The sequence below is a fragment of the Bipolaris sorokiniana genome (genome assembly GCF_000338995.1).
Source record: "Bipolaris sorokiniana ND90Pr unplaced genomic scaffold COCSAscaffold_8, whole genome shotgun sequence".
Taxonomy (NCBI): domain Eukaryota; kingdom Fungi; phylum Ascomycota; class Dothideomycetes; order Pleosporales; family Pleosporaceae; genus Bipolaris; species Bipolaris sorokiniana.
The window spans coordinates 981,816-996,575 of NW_006911902.1; the positions used below are offsets into that span (position 1 = coordinate 981,816).

A 14,760-nucleotide genomic window follows, 5' to 3' on the forward strand; every position below is an offset into this window, starting at 1 on the left:
CAAGCCCGCACCGATTCCATATACACCAGGACCACTTGGAGAAACTCCATCTATTAACCATGGCATGTTCGATACTGAATCATCTCTACCATCTCCGGAATCCACCTCCAAACCGACAATCCTACGCACTTTCGTCACAATCTTCACACCGTCTTTCGTAGGATTCATGGCCAGTTTCACCAACGGCATCATCACTGTCGGCCTCCCAATCATAGCGCGTTCCATTTCTCTCGAGCGATCTCTATACCTATGGCCTTCGTCTGTCTACGGACTGACGTCGGGTGCTGCCTTGCTCACAGCAGGCTCCATTGCCGACATTGTTGGTGCCAGACCCGTTGAACTTGCTGGTATCACACTCCTTGGTCTTCTCACCCTACTATGCGGATTTGCGCAGTCAGGCGCTCAACTCGTTGTTTTCCGTGCTCTTCAAGGTGTTGCATTGGCGATGCATCTGCCAGCTTCTGTGGCTATCATAACGGGGGCTGTACCATCTGGAAGAGCGAGGAATCTGGGGTTTGCCTGTCTGGGGTTTAGTCAACCACTTGGGTTTGCTGTTGGCCTTGTGCTTAGTGGTATAATGATTGAGAGGGCTGGATGGAGGTCGGGCTTCTACCTGGCTGGAGAATGTACTCTAGCCATTGCTGTTGCTGCCCTGTGGACACTGCCAAAACTACCATCTCAGAACAACGACGGTGTAGTCGCTTTATCGAAGAAGGTGGGTAAGGAGATAGACTGGGTGGGCGCTATTATTTCCAGTGGTGGTCTGGCTATTCTTGCCTACGTTCTAGCGTAAGTCACTTCATGATCCATCACTACCTTATACTCACAGCATATAGTATCATCAGCGCAGACCTCACAAGCATCCGTTCAGCATCGACAGCCTCCCTCCTCGCCATCAGCATCCTCCTCCTCGCCGCCTTCCCGCTATGGATGCACTACCGCGAACGCACCGGAAACCCAGCTCTCGTCCCCAACAAACTCTGGAAGAACCTCCCCTTCACCAGCACCTGCATCATGGTCGCCCTATCCTACGGCGTCATGAACTCCATCGAGCTCTTCTCCAGCCTCTAGTACGCCACACTATACCCTCTATCAATTCAATTGCTAACCACAGCACTAGCTTCCAAGAAATCCAACATGCCTCCACACTAACAACCTCACTCTACCTCCTCCCCAACCTCACCACCGGCGTCCTCATCAACATCCTCGTAGGCCTCTTCATTCACCGCGTCCCCGCCCGCTGGCTCGTCGCCGGCTCAGCCCTCATCTGCGCCTTATCGCCTCTCCTCATGGCCCTCGTACCGCCGGCCTGGAGCTACTGGAAACTTGCCTTTTGGGCCCAGATCTTCGCGCCGTTTAGCGCAGACGTGTTATTCACCGTCGGTCTCATTATCGTCAGTGATAATTTTCCTGAAAAGACACAGGCGCTGGCGGGCGCGGTGTTTAATACTGTGGCGCAGTTTGGTATGAGTTTGGGCATGGGGAGTTGTCAAGTTGTGGCGTTGGGGGTGCAGGGTCCTGTTAGTGGTGGTGGGGAGGGACATGGAAGTGGACATGGTGGGGGGAGTGCATTTGAGGATCAGGATGAGGGAGCGGTGCTGAAGGGGTATAGAGCCAGTTATTGGCTCATGTTTGGGTATATGGTGGTGTGCATGGGGATTGCGGTTGTGGGGTTGAGGAAGGCGGGTAAGGTTGGACTGAAGAAGGAGTGAAAGGACTAGAAGACTGCTTCCATGTACTGTAATGTGTCGTATGTACCACCTACCTCGCATGCAGCACTTTCAGCACCTCCTCAGCCCACATTCTGACATCGATCCGTACTCCACAGCTACACCCGGTCCCCCCAGTGCCAAAGGGGAAGGTCACATACCACTTCACCAATCGCGTCACCACTACCACTCCAGCTTCGACAGCATACGGGCCCACACATACAGTATCCCCCGCAAGTCATTCGCACGTCGCAGGCGTAGTCTACATGTTGCGCGTTACCCAATGTGGCAGTTGGCTGGCCTGCCACGGCGCAAATCCCCTGCAGATCACCATCTAGGCGCATAAGGCTTGACCTGGCCCACCCAGGCTTATCTCGCAGTAAGCAACGATATTAACCACCTGCGCGCCATGTCCCCCAATACCTACTCAGATTATGGCAAACCAGCTTCCCAAGCAAGGTTGCTGCCCCGGCCAGCGGCCAAGGCCAGTCGGGCAGGTGTGAGGGAATGGTAGGCTGGCGAAGGCCCAATGTGGAATGAGGCCGTCGTACTGCATCGGTGGGGGTGTACTTTTGTCATGGTAGCACTTTTCATTTTGTTTCAAGGCGTTTATATATATTAGAGGGTAGGTGAAGCCTGAGTGTGTTCTTTCCTCAGGCCACGCTTCTCCCTCTCTTCTTTCACTCTTCAGTCTTGCAGCCATGAAGCTCCTCAGCGTCACCCTGGCCTCGCTGGGCCTCGCCTCCGCCGCCACCGTTGCCAAGAAAGTAAACTACGACGACTGGAAAGTCGTCCGTGTCAATGTCGGCGCAAACGCTGCCAAGCTCGAGAATGTAATGAGCAAGTTGCAGCTTGAGCTGTGGAAGGGCAAGCCTGCGTCTAGCGATGTCGTCGATGTCATGGTGCCACCGTCGTCGGTCAAGGACTTTGAGGCTCAGACTCAGGGTTTCGAAACAAAAGTCATGCATGACAATCTTGGCCTTTCTATCGCAGACGAGCAGAGTTTTAGCACATATGCCGGTACGCTTGTTTCCCGCCCAGTAAATTGAAAAGGTGACATGGGGGGTTGCTAACTCCGTCAGCTGGTCTTGCACCGAACGCGACGTGGTTTAACTCCTACCACTCCATTGCCGATCACATGCAATGGATTACCGATCTTGCGGCTGCATACCCCAAGAACGCAGAAGTCATTTCTGCAGGCAAGTCGGTTGAGGGCCGTGATATTAAGGGTATTCACATCTGGGGTAGTGGTGGTAAGGGATCTCAGAAGGGTGTAGTATGGCACGGCACTGTACACGCACGTGAATGGATCACTACAATGGTAAATTTCCCAGTCTTTCCAAAACAAAATAAATCGAAGTCAATGAGGAATTATGCTAATGTATTCACAGGTTGTCGAATACGCAGCATACCAACTTCTCACCTCCACCGACGCTACGACCGCCGGCTTCAAAAACTCGTACGACTTCTACATCTTCCCCATCGTCAACCCCGACGGCTTTGCCTACAGCCAAACCACCGACCGCATGTGGCGCAAGAACCGCCAGACCACTCCCAGCGCCTCATGCGTGGGCCGGGACATCAACCGTAAGTTCTTCCCCCTTCCAAAGCCGCATAAAATAACTAACTCCCAAAAAGGCAACTGGCCCTCCCACTGGAACCAACCCAACGGCGCCTCCACCTCCCCCTGCGACCAAGACTACAAAGGCCCCTCGGCCGGCGACGGCGTAGAAACCAAAGCCCTAAAAGCGCACCTCGACAGCATCGCCGCCGGCAAAGGCATAACCCTCTACATGGACATCCACGCCTACAGCCAACTCTGGATGTACCCTTACGGCTACACCTGCTCTGGTGCTCTCCCCAGTGCCGCAAAGTACTCTTCGCTGACGAACGGTGCGATTGCCGCGGTGAAGGCAGTGCATGGAACTGCCTTTACGGGAGGCCCGATTTGCAATACTATCTATCAGGTTAGTGGCGATAGTGTGGATTATGCATTCGAGGTCGCCAAGGCGACGTATAGTATGACGGTTGAGTTGAGGGATACGGGTAAGTATGGGTTTGTCCTGCCGAAAGAGCAGATTGTGCCGAGTGCGGAGGAGATGTGGGCTGGGTTGAGGTATTTGGTTAAGAATATGTAAAGGTCTTAGGGGACAAGGAGGATGTATGTATATATGAGTGTAGGGATGTTTTGTGGGCTTCTGGAAGATTTTGAGAGGGATAGAGCCCAATGCGTAGATATTTCTATAGGATGAAAAAAATCTTGAGAGTAAGAGCCCATTAGCTTCTTGAAGAAATTCTGTTGTTGGTATCATTTTATGACCTTGATAATCGGAGGAGAGGAGAGGAGAAAAGAAGGAAAAAAGGCATGACTATATCGCCCAACGTACCATGAAGGAAACTTGGAAAATCGATTGGTAATACTACCAGAAATATGCAAACCTCTCAACGGTTATGTACCCATTTGGTACACCTTTATTAGGTACGACAATTGAATTAATTACGGTTACCACGAAGGTAGTAGAATAGCGAACAGCGAACTGCAGTTACGATAAAGGTAATAAGATAGCAAGCTATGGTTGCGATAAGACAGCAGCATAACGAACTATGGTTGCAGCAAAGACACACAGTGTAGCAAAGCGCTCCGATGCCCATAAATTCGCCATATCGTCCGTCCGTCTCTCCCATCTCATCACCACTGCGCATTCATTTGAACTCGATCTCGCCTCTTATCACCGCCACGAATTCATTTAACCTCCATCTCGACTCCTACCAACGCAACGTCGACCTTCTCTTCGTAGCTCTTGCCCCCATTTTCTCTTCACCAACCACCAATCAAGACGAACTACATCTCCAAACTGCGATACCATTCTTCTACTATACCATCAACCGCGAACAACAAGCACTTTGCACAAAAATGAATCTCCTCCTTGTCACCACCGCCCTCCTCCTCTCCTTCACCAAACCTGCCCTCTGCTCCCTCGAGCGCCTCGCCCACCTCCCCGAGTGCACCGCTTCAACCGCCGGCCTTACCCTCTGCGGCGCAGCACCCAGCTACATCAACGACGTCTTCCAGTGCAACAACCACACCCTCCGCTGGGACCTCGTCCACACATGCACCTCGCCAAACGCCCCTTGCTCAAACGCCATATGCACGCCTCTCATGGACCGCTGCGAAGAATCAGCCACCCAATGCGCGACACTGCACTCCCATGGCTATGACGGCGTCGCCGTGTGCCGGGCTGGTAAATGGGAGATTAGGGATTCGTGTGCGTGTACTATGGATGGGGCGAGCGGAGCCCGGTGTGTGGCTCCTCAGGGTGGTAATGCGGAAGACATGGCGAGGCCGAGGGCGTGCAAGAAGGGAGACCTTGTTTGTTTGGCGGAGAATACCGAGGGCAAGGATGGGAGCGTGTTTCGGTGTAATCAGTACGGGATGTGGAGGATTGTGCAGAATTGCTCCAAGTGGGAGAGGTGTGTTGACGAGCCTACGCCGCATTGTCAGTGGTATTGAGGGGGTCTTGGTTATGTTTGCGGGGATGCTGTTTTGGAGTCAAGTCTTTTGGTGATGACATGAATAGGGCGAAGGATTTTTTCTCCTGGGGCTCGAAAGCAGCGTCTTTGTTGACGCCCATTCGAATCCTTTTACTTTGACTGCAAGGCCATGTTTTTTGATCCCCGATTCCGGCAGGTTGGGGTGTGGCCTACCCTCCTTCTCTGAGATAATTGATCCGATACGCTATAGCAAACAGATATAAAAAAAGTCAAGACATAGAAAAATGGATTTGGTAAGTTGATGGTTGATGTTGATGGTAGAAGTGCTTGGGTGGAAGAGATGCAGCTGGGTAAGGCTGTTTATGTACTCGGGGAGGGAGTCTCTGCAACTACCCGTTTGTTGTCATTGACGTTGTGCTGCAGTTGCACCCGACAGGCACGTGGCCTGTCACTTCTCTCTGTGTTGTGATACCAAGGTCAAAGTGATAGGAGTGTTGCCGCTACACCGTATCGCGTGCTGCAGTAACGCCGTTTGTATAAAGGTGAAAAAACAATGAGATGATAGTTCTTTCACTTCGAGGTACAATCAGGTTTTGAACAAAGACATGGCAGTGACACTCCCGTTTTCGGAAACTGTATCGCAGTTGGGCATTCACATACCAGAAAATCAACAGCACTGACACCCCGGTCCGTTTGTATTATATGAATAACCAAAAATTCGTATAAAACTTCATCTTGTCCATGGAAGGGGTATAATTTGTTGCTGTAGCATGTAATCCGCTACAGCATCTAAGTAAAAAGGGTCTAGTAATTGAGCAAGTACCGCAAGAACTGAACCCTTCATCTCTGCCTAGCCCAAGCGATTTCCATCACGCTGTCTTTCCGCCACATGAAATTTCGTCATCGTCAAAGCATCAACGACGCCAAGGCGCCACGCCATGTCTCTCATTGAGCATTGGCAGCAGCAGCAGGTTCAGTAACATTCTCTCCGCCAGTCTTAGCATTTTCTTCAGACCCTGTAGCAGTGACGTTGGCAAAGTGCACCTTGCGGTCTGAAGCTTCCGAGATCCTTCTAAGCTCGGTGACGAAGGACTCGCCCCACCAGGCACTAAGAATTGTTAGATTTAGTCTGATGATAAATGTTAGTTGGAAGACTCACCTAGTGTATTTGCGGACGTATTTTGATAGCTTCTGGTAGTTTAAGCTACGTTGCTCGTCGCCCATTGTGACTGCATCATGGATTGCATCCGCCAGCTCTTCAGTGTTCCATGGGTTGACAATGAGACTGCCGTTCAAGCTCTGAGCAGCACCAGTGAACTCTGAGAGGATCATGACGCCATGTCGCTTCTCTTGTGTCGCAATGTACTCGTAGGAGACCAAGTTCATACCGTCGCGCGTTGAAGAAACAAGGCAGACGTCTGAAACGGCATAGAGTGCGATGAGCTCGTCAAAAGAGACGGACTTGTGCATGAAGTGGATGGGCATAAACTCAATGGTGCCAAACTTGCCGTTGATGCGACCAACAAGCTCATTGACAACAGCCCGAAGATTTTGGTACTCTTCGACGTCTTGTCTGGAGGGAACAGCGACTTGGACAAGCACAACCTTGCCAATCCATTCAGGGTGTTCGGTGAGGAATACTTCAAGAGCATGCAGCTTCTGTGGTACACCCTTGATGTAGTCAAGACGGTCAACACCAACAATCAGCTTCACGCCTTGGAACTTCTTCTCGAGAGCCGCTATCCGCTCCTGCACCTTTGGCTTCTGAAGACCCTCGTCGAACTTTTCTGGGTCGATACCGATAGGGAAAGCGCCCACGGTTACGACCTTGCCTTGGAACTCAACGCCGTTTGGAGTTGTAGCCAGACCGCTGCTGCGTGTTAGCACAATCTCCAAATTTACATAGAGAAGATACGTACAGAATGCGAGAGCAACTGCTCAGAAAGTGGCGGGCATAGTCGTAGGTGTGGAAACCAATGAGATCGCAGTGGAGGACACCAAGCAGGATCTCGTTACGGACGGGGAGGATTCTGTAAATCTCGGAGCTGGGGAAGGGAGTGTGCAAGAAGAAACCAATCTTGACATTCTTCTTTGTGTCGCCAAGCTCTTCTCGCAGCATAGATGGCATGAGCATCAGGTGGTAATCGTGCACCCAGACCATGTCGTTATCTTGTACGTCTTTTGCGACAGCCTTTGCGAACAGACGGTTGGCCTCGGTGTATGCATCCCAGGCGGACTCGTCAAAGGTGATCTCACCGGGGTGGTAGTGGAACAGCGGCCACATGATTTCGTCTGCATATGGTTAGTTTTGGCAGTTATGCAGCTCGCCAGTGTGGTCTCACTTGAGAAGCCGTTGTAGTGTCGGTCTGCAAGCTCGTCGTCGAGCATGACGGGCACGGCATTGTACTTCTCCTTGAGCTGGTCGTTCAGGCCCTTGGCCTCGTCTTCTGGTACCTCGAGTCCGGGCCAGCCATACCACTGGAAGGTCGTCGTCTTTGCCAGGCCGCTCAGGCCACTGACCAGTCCACCAGAGGACATGGACATGTCGTACTTGCCCTCATCTGAGCGCTTGATAGTAATGGGAAGACGGTTGGAGACGAGGAGCAGGCGTCCTTCCGAGGCCTCGGGCCTTACAAGCCGTGTGGGTTCGTCGGGCATCTTTCTGAAGTTTGCGCGGAAACTGTATGGAGGGGCAGTGGACTGAACGAGGGGACCAGATGGTCCGATTGCTGGAGATGAAGGTTTATTTACAGCGGGAATAATCAGGCGAGGTCAGCACAGCAAGCGTGCGGGACAGCTTGTGACGGCGGCAGGTGAGGGGTGTGACAAGTGCTCGCAGGCGCGAGAGGGGAGGGATTAGTGTTTTTCAGCCGCGGTGTTGGGTGACGAAAGTATGATAATAAACAGGGCCCGCCGAGTGCAAGTGGGTTCTCGTAGGTTCCGAGCTCTGGCTCCTACATATACTTTCTACCTGCCGTACCGATGGAGAGACGGTGCGCGACAGGGCCAGATGCAGACGGAACAGGGGCCAAGGATGAACGAGACTAGGGCTCTAGGGCGGTGTGGTAGTGGGCAATGGGAAAAGAATCAGATGAGGCTGGTAGAGTGGGATTGTCAAAAGCTGCGAGCGTTTGTGACGTCGGCCGTGGAGCTGCCCGCCGCGTGGGCGGGGCATCCCTACATAAGTACAGAGCGTGGCTAGTCCTGCCGCCCAACAAATGCCGCCTTTGCCTTGAAGCTGCAAGAGGATGAGGGGGATATCACGGGCTACGTACTATATTTCTATCGTCTATTTCTACCAAACATAATTGACCAGCGCATTGGGCGGTCTTAGGGCCTGCCAGCCAAAGTGTGTGGCAGCACCATTTGCTGCGGGGCTGCCTGATGCGAATCGACACAATTCCATGTCTCCGCCATGTCACGTGAACGCCCCATGCCATACTAGGCGATAAGCTGCCGTCAAGCTCCCGCGCCTTGTCGCGTCCATACTATCGGCGGCCATCCAACATCACCAACAAACACAGCCCATCATGTCTGATTCAGAGGGCGGAAGACCTTCCGAGGCAACAATCACCAACAAGCTGCGCGACATTGTCATCGCCATCCACAAGTCTGGCAAGACGGATGACTTGACCGTCAAACGCGTTCGGGCGCGCGCCGAGAAGGAGCTAAGCCTAGATGACGGCTTCTTCAAGACCGACGCGAGCTGGAAGGAAAAGTCGCAAAAGACAATTGTAGATGCAGTGGTCTGTAACAGCAGTAGCCGTGGCATTGACCCATCTAAGACGCAATCTAGGACAAATTCTGTAGTGATGAACCCTCACCGCAGCCCACCCCCAAGAAGGCAGCACCCAAGCCGAAAGCGAAGCCTGCCCCAAAGAAATTCAAACCTGCTACCGAGAGCCCTCGCGGTGTAAAGCGAAAAGCTGCTGCGCCTGCGAAGAAGCCCAAGAAGCGCGCCAAATCTGAGTCTGAAGAGTCCGAGGCCGACCTCTCGGAACCTCCTGCTGAAATATCCGACGCTGAGAGCGAACCGCCAAAGAAGCCCGCAAGGCGCGGTAAAAAGATTGTCGCAGAAGACTCGGACGAAGAGGATGCGCCCGAGCCATTGTCAAAGCCCAGTGCCGCCGCTGATGATGACGAGGAGGTAGAGACTGCACCCTCAAAGGCGTCAGACACAAAGGGAGACGTATCCGACAGCGACCTTTCAAGCGTCATTGACGAGGAACCCGTCAAGAAGAAGAAAAAGACTCTAGCAGCGAAAGGCAAGAAAGAAAAGACTCCACCAAAAGCGAAAGCAACACCCAAGTCCAAGACCCAGGACGATCCCGATACTGCGGAGGTTAAGCGCCTACAAGGTTGGTTGGTCAAATGCGGCATCCGCAAGGTCTGGTCTCGCGACCCAGAACTCTCAAAATGCGACACATCCAAAGACAAGATCCGCATCCTCAAAGGTTGGCTGAAAGACGTCGGTATGGATGGCAAGTATTCCAACGAAAAGGCTGCAAAGATCAAGGAGAAGAGGGAGTTTGCAAAAGATCTTGAGGCTATCCAAGAGGGTGAGCTAGCATGGGGAAAGACAAACGAGGTTACGGCCACTGGAAGGCCAAGCCGGAGAGCTGCTGCAAGGCCAGTGCCCCAACAAAAGGTTGTGCTTGAAGACGACAGTGAAGAAGAGGATGCTCCTGAAGGTGATGATGACGACGACGACGATGATGACGATGATGTTGAAGTTGACTCAGGCGACGATGATGACGGCGACAAGAGCGAGGATAGTGCAGGTGACGACTCAGACTAATCATTCTTGCCTGATTCTGAGCATGATGTTCTCTTTTCCAGCTCTTCATACATGTAGCTTAGCTTCTCCTCAGCGTGTTCGTTTATTGATACCCACGAACAAAATCCCAAACATTTCTTTTCAATCAATCAGCCAGTCTTGTTCCATGTTAGATACTGTAGTTTTCCCTGCAAAGAAAGTGATTGAGAGAAGACAGGTTTTCAAGAATGCTGGATGATCAACTCAAGGTAGGGGCTCTTTTCTGTTCGTCCTAAACATTAGTTATTGAGATCCTCGTTAGGACTGGTCAATCATATCACCTCCGAACATTCAGCCATCAATAGCTATGCTCATCTTGATACCTGGAAATCCAATGCGGTTCATAAACACACTTGCTGATATCGAAAAACCTCTTCAGATTCACTCGACATTGTTCCGGTTCATTTCGAGAATCAGTGGTATTTCTTCTTCACAGCGATGCGTTGTATGGGGTTCGATGGGAAGGAGCACATGTGCCTTCCACGTGCGTTGAGGCATTTATGACACTCATTGCGCCCACTTACTCAACTCTTGATCCTCCAGCTGCTAACACATCAAATGCACGGCACCGCTTCCGCACTTTATACTAACAAACCCAAGACGAATCAACTGACGATTAGTAATTTGGATCAACCTCACTCCAGGCGACTTAGATCATTTTACATTTAATGAAAGATAATGGCATTATATATCACCCAACTGTCGAGAAAACACCCAGTCTATGCAAAGGTCACTACAGAATAACCTGAGCAGATTACATACTTTTACACCTTGGAGTCATCCTCCCGGCGTCCTAACGTGCTCGGGTCGATGTTCTCAGCCTCATCGTATGTCACACCATCCTCATCCTTGATCCTTGTAACGTGTGTGACAATTTTGGCTGCCCAGGCGTCACAGCTGACGTTCACAGCCGTCCTGAAGCGGTCCAAGAACCAATCAATCGCAATGACGACTGCGTACATTCCAGTGATCGGCACACCGACACTAGTGGCAATCATGACTACCAGAACTAGACTGGAGCTCGGGATTGGTGTCGTTCCAATAGAGGCCAGAGTCGAGAGGAGAATAACAATGATGTAATCTGCAGCATTCAACGTAATCCCCTGAGTAGCAGCTAGAAAAACGACTACGATTGGGAAGTAAATCGCAGTACCATCCATGTTGATCAGACAACCAAGTGGGACGGAGAATTTGGTAACTGCGGAAAGTTAGTGGGCGACAAACGAACAAGTCCGTCACACAAACTGACCTGTAACGGGAATACCCTGCTTCAGCACACAACGAATAGTGACGGGCAAAGTGGCAGCGCTTGATGCAGTACCCCAGGCAGTGACCCAGGCAGGACTCATTTTGAGCCAGTATGTGTACGGGTTGCTCCTAGTGATAATAAAGAAGATGAGGGGAATGAGGACAAATATATGGATAAACATGCCGCATAGCGTTCCTCCGATGAGTATACCCAGGTTCGTGCCAATCTCAGCAATATTGAGGCGGAAAAGGTTGGGCATAATGAGGAAGAAGACACCGATCGGCGCTAAATGGATAAGGACAGTGATAACTTTGAGGATTATCACTTCGACTTCCTCGACCGCTCGATAGATGGCACCTCCCGGCTTGATAACATATCCGAGGACGATGGCTGTGATCAGCACCGAAAGAAGAGCGTCGGTAGCCAAGGCGTTGACAATGTTGTTGGGGACGAGAGAATAGAACATGTCAACAACAACATCGTGGATCTCGACGTCCTTCCTCTCATCAACGAGCTCCTGGTCTTTTTCGGAAACTTCCAGTGCGCTGCCAGACACAACGTTGAACAGTTTGCTCCAGACCAGGCCGACTAGCAGAGCAGAATGCGCAACAGCGATGATCGTGGTAATGACATAATATCCGACAGTCCAGCGGGCGAGTTTGCCGGCCGCACCGCCTCCTTGGGTCATGTTTCGTAAGCGCTGGACAGCCATGATCATGGCAGTCACGATCATAGGGAGTACTGCGTTTGTTAGATGGCCAGATTCAGCCCAAATAGCTACCATTTCACATACCAACTGCTCGCAAGGCGCGCAACCAAAGGTTTCCGGGGACTGCGAGAAGAACAATTGCTGCTTCGGGTACTTCATCAACAGTGGTAGTGACTGCGAGACCGATGGCAATGGCCAAAACAGCGGCAAAGATGATCTGCCAAACCGAGCCGGGAGTCTTCACTGTCTGCCAAAACGTCTTCTTCTCCTCGACTGCGACGGCTGTTGTTGGCATAGCGTTGGCAGAGGGTGAACTGTTGTTGCTCGCAGCACGCTCCATCTCGTCGGTTTTGGAGTCGATTTCGCCCATTGTAGACGATTTATGGCAAGACGTCAAAAGATGGACAAGTTTTCGTTTTCTGTGCGAGGGGTGAAAAACAACTGTCACCTAGAACCTCACCCTGAACGTGTGTTACTACACGTACATATTATACAACGAACCCCGCCTTTCAGCTGCTCCCTGCATCATTCTGTGGCAAAGCAACCAAGAGATAACGATCCTGTTACCAATAGTTCGGAACGACACCGTGCTCTCGCATCGCCTTCGTCCCTGGGTATCATCAACCTATCACAAGGAGTCAACTATCTTTGACTATGACATCTGATTCGCTCTGGGCGGGCCTAGGTCTTGAGTGGATAGGCAGGTGTAGTGCTAGCAGACTCCTCCCAACACTTGGACATGAAATTTGAGCCTTGGAGTTGTTGGCAACGTTGGTAACTATTGCACGCAGGGAAGTTTACAAGCAAAATGGTGTGCCGGCTCCCGACTGGGCCAACAAGGATCGGCAAGACGGCGCCCCATGCCAAGAGCTCATATCACTGTGTTCGCTAGATCGGAACCACACGATTGGATCGCGCTTGGACAAAAGAGCCTTGTGGAGTGTGGGAAAACGAGATGCTGTAGAGGAGCGTGGTGTCTTGGTCTTTTGTCGCGTGCTGGGTGAAGCTTGGCTGGCGGACTGAACGGCTTGGCAATGACTCTGGCTCGTGTGTGGCGCATGATGAGCTGAACGCCGCCAACGGGGAAATACTTGGAAAAGGTCGGCTCAAGCAAAACTCGAGGTCATATGCCGCGGCACTGTGTTGGTTCTGGGCATTGGCAAAGTCAGCCTCGAGGCCCTTCAAGGCAGGACGCAATACGACACTGACCGGTCACCTTCTCGAATAAGCAAGTAGGCAGTGACTTTCACAGGCATTTCTTTTGAGGCGTAAGACATGTTGAATCCCGACATTTGCCTTGGATTAGGGCCAAAGTACCCGGGCATCGATGCCTCTGCATGCAGTCCGGGGTTGGCCAGCGGTACCCAGGTGCCAGGTCTGTCAGACTTCAAAAGCAATGGCCGTAGCTGCTTTTGACTGGGGCTTCGACCTCCGGGGATAGCCGTAGAATGATATCAAGCAACAAGGTCTGTCGCCGAGGTATTGGGTCTGATACTTGAAGGGTTAGGCTTAATGCATCGAAGGCCAAGGCTGTGCCTGGTAAGTAATTTCGACAAAGATTCCAGAAGCGAAGTTGCGCTAGTAGCACCTGATCAATCCTCAGTCGCTTTACTCGCTCTTGGTATTTACCCGTAGTTGCGGTACGAGCGTCGCTACCAAGCCAAGTAGTGAGTACACCTTTTCAAGACCAGGTAGCTGCTGCTTCACTTTCGAAACCACTGACTCAATCCACACTAATGTCGAAATCTTCTCTTCTATCTCCCACATAACACTCTAAATTTAGATGCACAAAGACTAACCTTATCGAAAGAACCCCTCCAGTTTTTGACTCAAACAAAGACTCAAGCGCTTGGTATTCGCGAGATCTGCTTCAACACTAAGTTTACACCTTAGAACAGAACAAGTCAGTCTCTAAAGAAATATTGCCACAGATCCTTGTTCAACCAATGGTAACCAGTCATGTTCGCATATCTATCAGCGTCATAATTGTCACTGGGCTACTTGACATTCGGCCAACCTAGATTTCTCTTATCTTCGAGTGAGTTCACAGTCCAGCTTTACTGCGTCAAGATTTAAGAGATAAACTTTTTTTCTCTTGTACTGACTGATAGTTCAGAAACTACTCGACAGTGACAAGAGAACTCATGTCAGGAATTCGCCGGCTTGGACTGCTTATCGCACATGACGGTAACAGGGCACAGCATCAACTCCAGAAGACGCCTCAAATTTTTACCACTCGAAGTATCGACGATTGACATAGCACTTCCCTGCGCTCCATAGTACCTAGGCCTTGCGTATTTAGGTTACATTGGGTCGACTTGGAAGGGTATGAACCGTAGGCGGAGAAAACTGGTTTGAAGCTACTTTCGAAATATAGTGCAACCATCTAAAGGTATTTTTTTTAATCGGAAGAACCGTATGGTACATTGAATACTGATCGAAAAGATCATATGGCTGGTTGAGGCCATTTCCCCGCAATTGATTTGTAATATCTACTTGGCTCTTATTACACCATTTCCCGTGCTTTCCCCCCACGGATATCGTAGTTTATGCACCCATAAAATGACTGGAGTAAGTTGTTTTTCATCATATGTTAGCAGAAACCGGCTCATACGTGCTCGTGTGGAACATGTCCCCGCCAGCCATTGCATTCAGTGTTACAAGCGAGTGCATCAGTCCAATGAGATTGATGATTCCTGCTGCAATAATCGTTTTTCTTTTGAAACCAAAGCAATATGAAGTTGCTTCGTTTCGCAATTCCGTTGTGGGACGCAAAAGAGCGTGA

At 51.0% G+C, this 14,760-nt stretch overlaps 6 protein-coding genes across 6 annotated transcripts; 4 read left to right on the forward strand and 2 right to left on the reverse strand.

The window, feature by feature from the left end:
* Positions 1-64: 64 nt before the first annotated feature.
* COCSADRAFT_171978 (uncharacterized protein) lies at positions 65-1,712 on the forward strand (the record flags this gene model as incomplete). The annotated part of the gene is made up of 3 exons (XM_007702567.1): positions 65-789; positions 837-1,070; positions 1,121-1,712. The coding sequence occupies 3 exons, from the start codon at positions 65-67 to the stop codon at positions 1,710-1,712; spliced, it is 1,551 nt and encodes a 516-aa protein (XP_007700757.1).
* Positions 1,713-2,207: 495 nt separating this feature from the next.
* COCSADRAFT_200255 (uncharacterized protein) lies at positions 2,208-3,986 on the forward strand. The gene is made up of 4 exons (XM_007702568.1): positions 2,208-2,729; positions 2,792-3,030; positions 3,101-3,296; positions 3,348-3,986. Exons 1-4 carry the CDS (start codon positions 2,411-2,413, stop codon positions 3,845-3,847), a joined length of 1,254 nt encoding a protein of 417 aa, XP_007700758.1. The 5' UTR covers positions 2,208-2,410; the 3' UTR covers positions 3,848-3,986.
* A 367-nt stretch (positions 3,987-4,353) lies between these two features.
* On the forward strand, positions 4,354-5,220 carry COCSADRAFT_161111 (uncharacterized protein; the record flags this gene model as incomplete). Its single annotated transcript, XM_007702569.1, has 1 exon — positions 4,354-5,220. One exon carries the CDS (start codon positions 4,354-4,356, stop codon positions 5,218-5,220), a length of 867 nt encoding a protein of 288 aa, XP_007700759.1.
* Positions 5,221-5,869: 649 nt separating this feature from the next.
* COCSADRAFT_200256 (glycosyltransferase family 20 protein) lies at positions 5,870-8,340 on the reverse strand. Its single transcript, XM_007702570.1, has 4 exons — positions 7,544-8,340; positions 7,121-7,493; positions 6,361-7,071; positions 5,870-6,309 (listed from the first exon to the last, which is right to left on the reverse strand). The coding sequence occupies exons 1-4, from the start codon at positions 7,857-7,859 to the stop codon at positions 6,147-6,149; spliced, it is 1,563 nt and encodes a 520-aa protein (XP_007700760.1). The 5' UTR covers positions 7,860-8,340; the 3' UTR covers positions 5,870-6,146.
* A 173-nt stretch (positions 8,341-8,513) lies between these two features.
* On the forward strand, positions 8,514-10,188 carry COCSADRAFT_37495 (uncharacterized protein). Its single transcript, XM_007702244.1, has 2 exons — positions 8,514-8,947; positions 8,998-10,188. The coding sequence occupies exons 1-2, from the start codon at positions 8,732-8,734 to the stop codon at positions 9,997-9,999; spliced, it is 1,218 nt and encodes a 405-aa protein (XP_007700434.1). The 5' UTR covers positions 8,514-8,731; the 3' UTR covers positions 10,000-10,188.
* Positions 10,189-10,657: 469 nt separating this feature from the next.
* COCSADRAFT_181940 (uncharacterized protein) lies at positions 10,658-12,510 on the reverse strand. The gene is made up of 3 exons (XM_007702571.1): positions 12,060-12,510; positions 11,267-12,007; positions 10,658-11,215 (listed from the first exon to the last, which is right to left on the reverse strand). The coding sequence occupies exons 1-3, from the start codon at positions 12,343-12,345 to the stop codon at positions 10,782-10,784; spliced, it is 1,461 nt and encodes a 486-aa protein (XP_007700761.1). The 5' UTR covers positions 12,346-12,510; the 3' UTR covers positions 10,658-10,781.
* Positions 12,511-14,760: the final 2,250 nt, after the last annotated feature.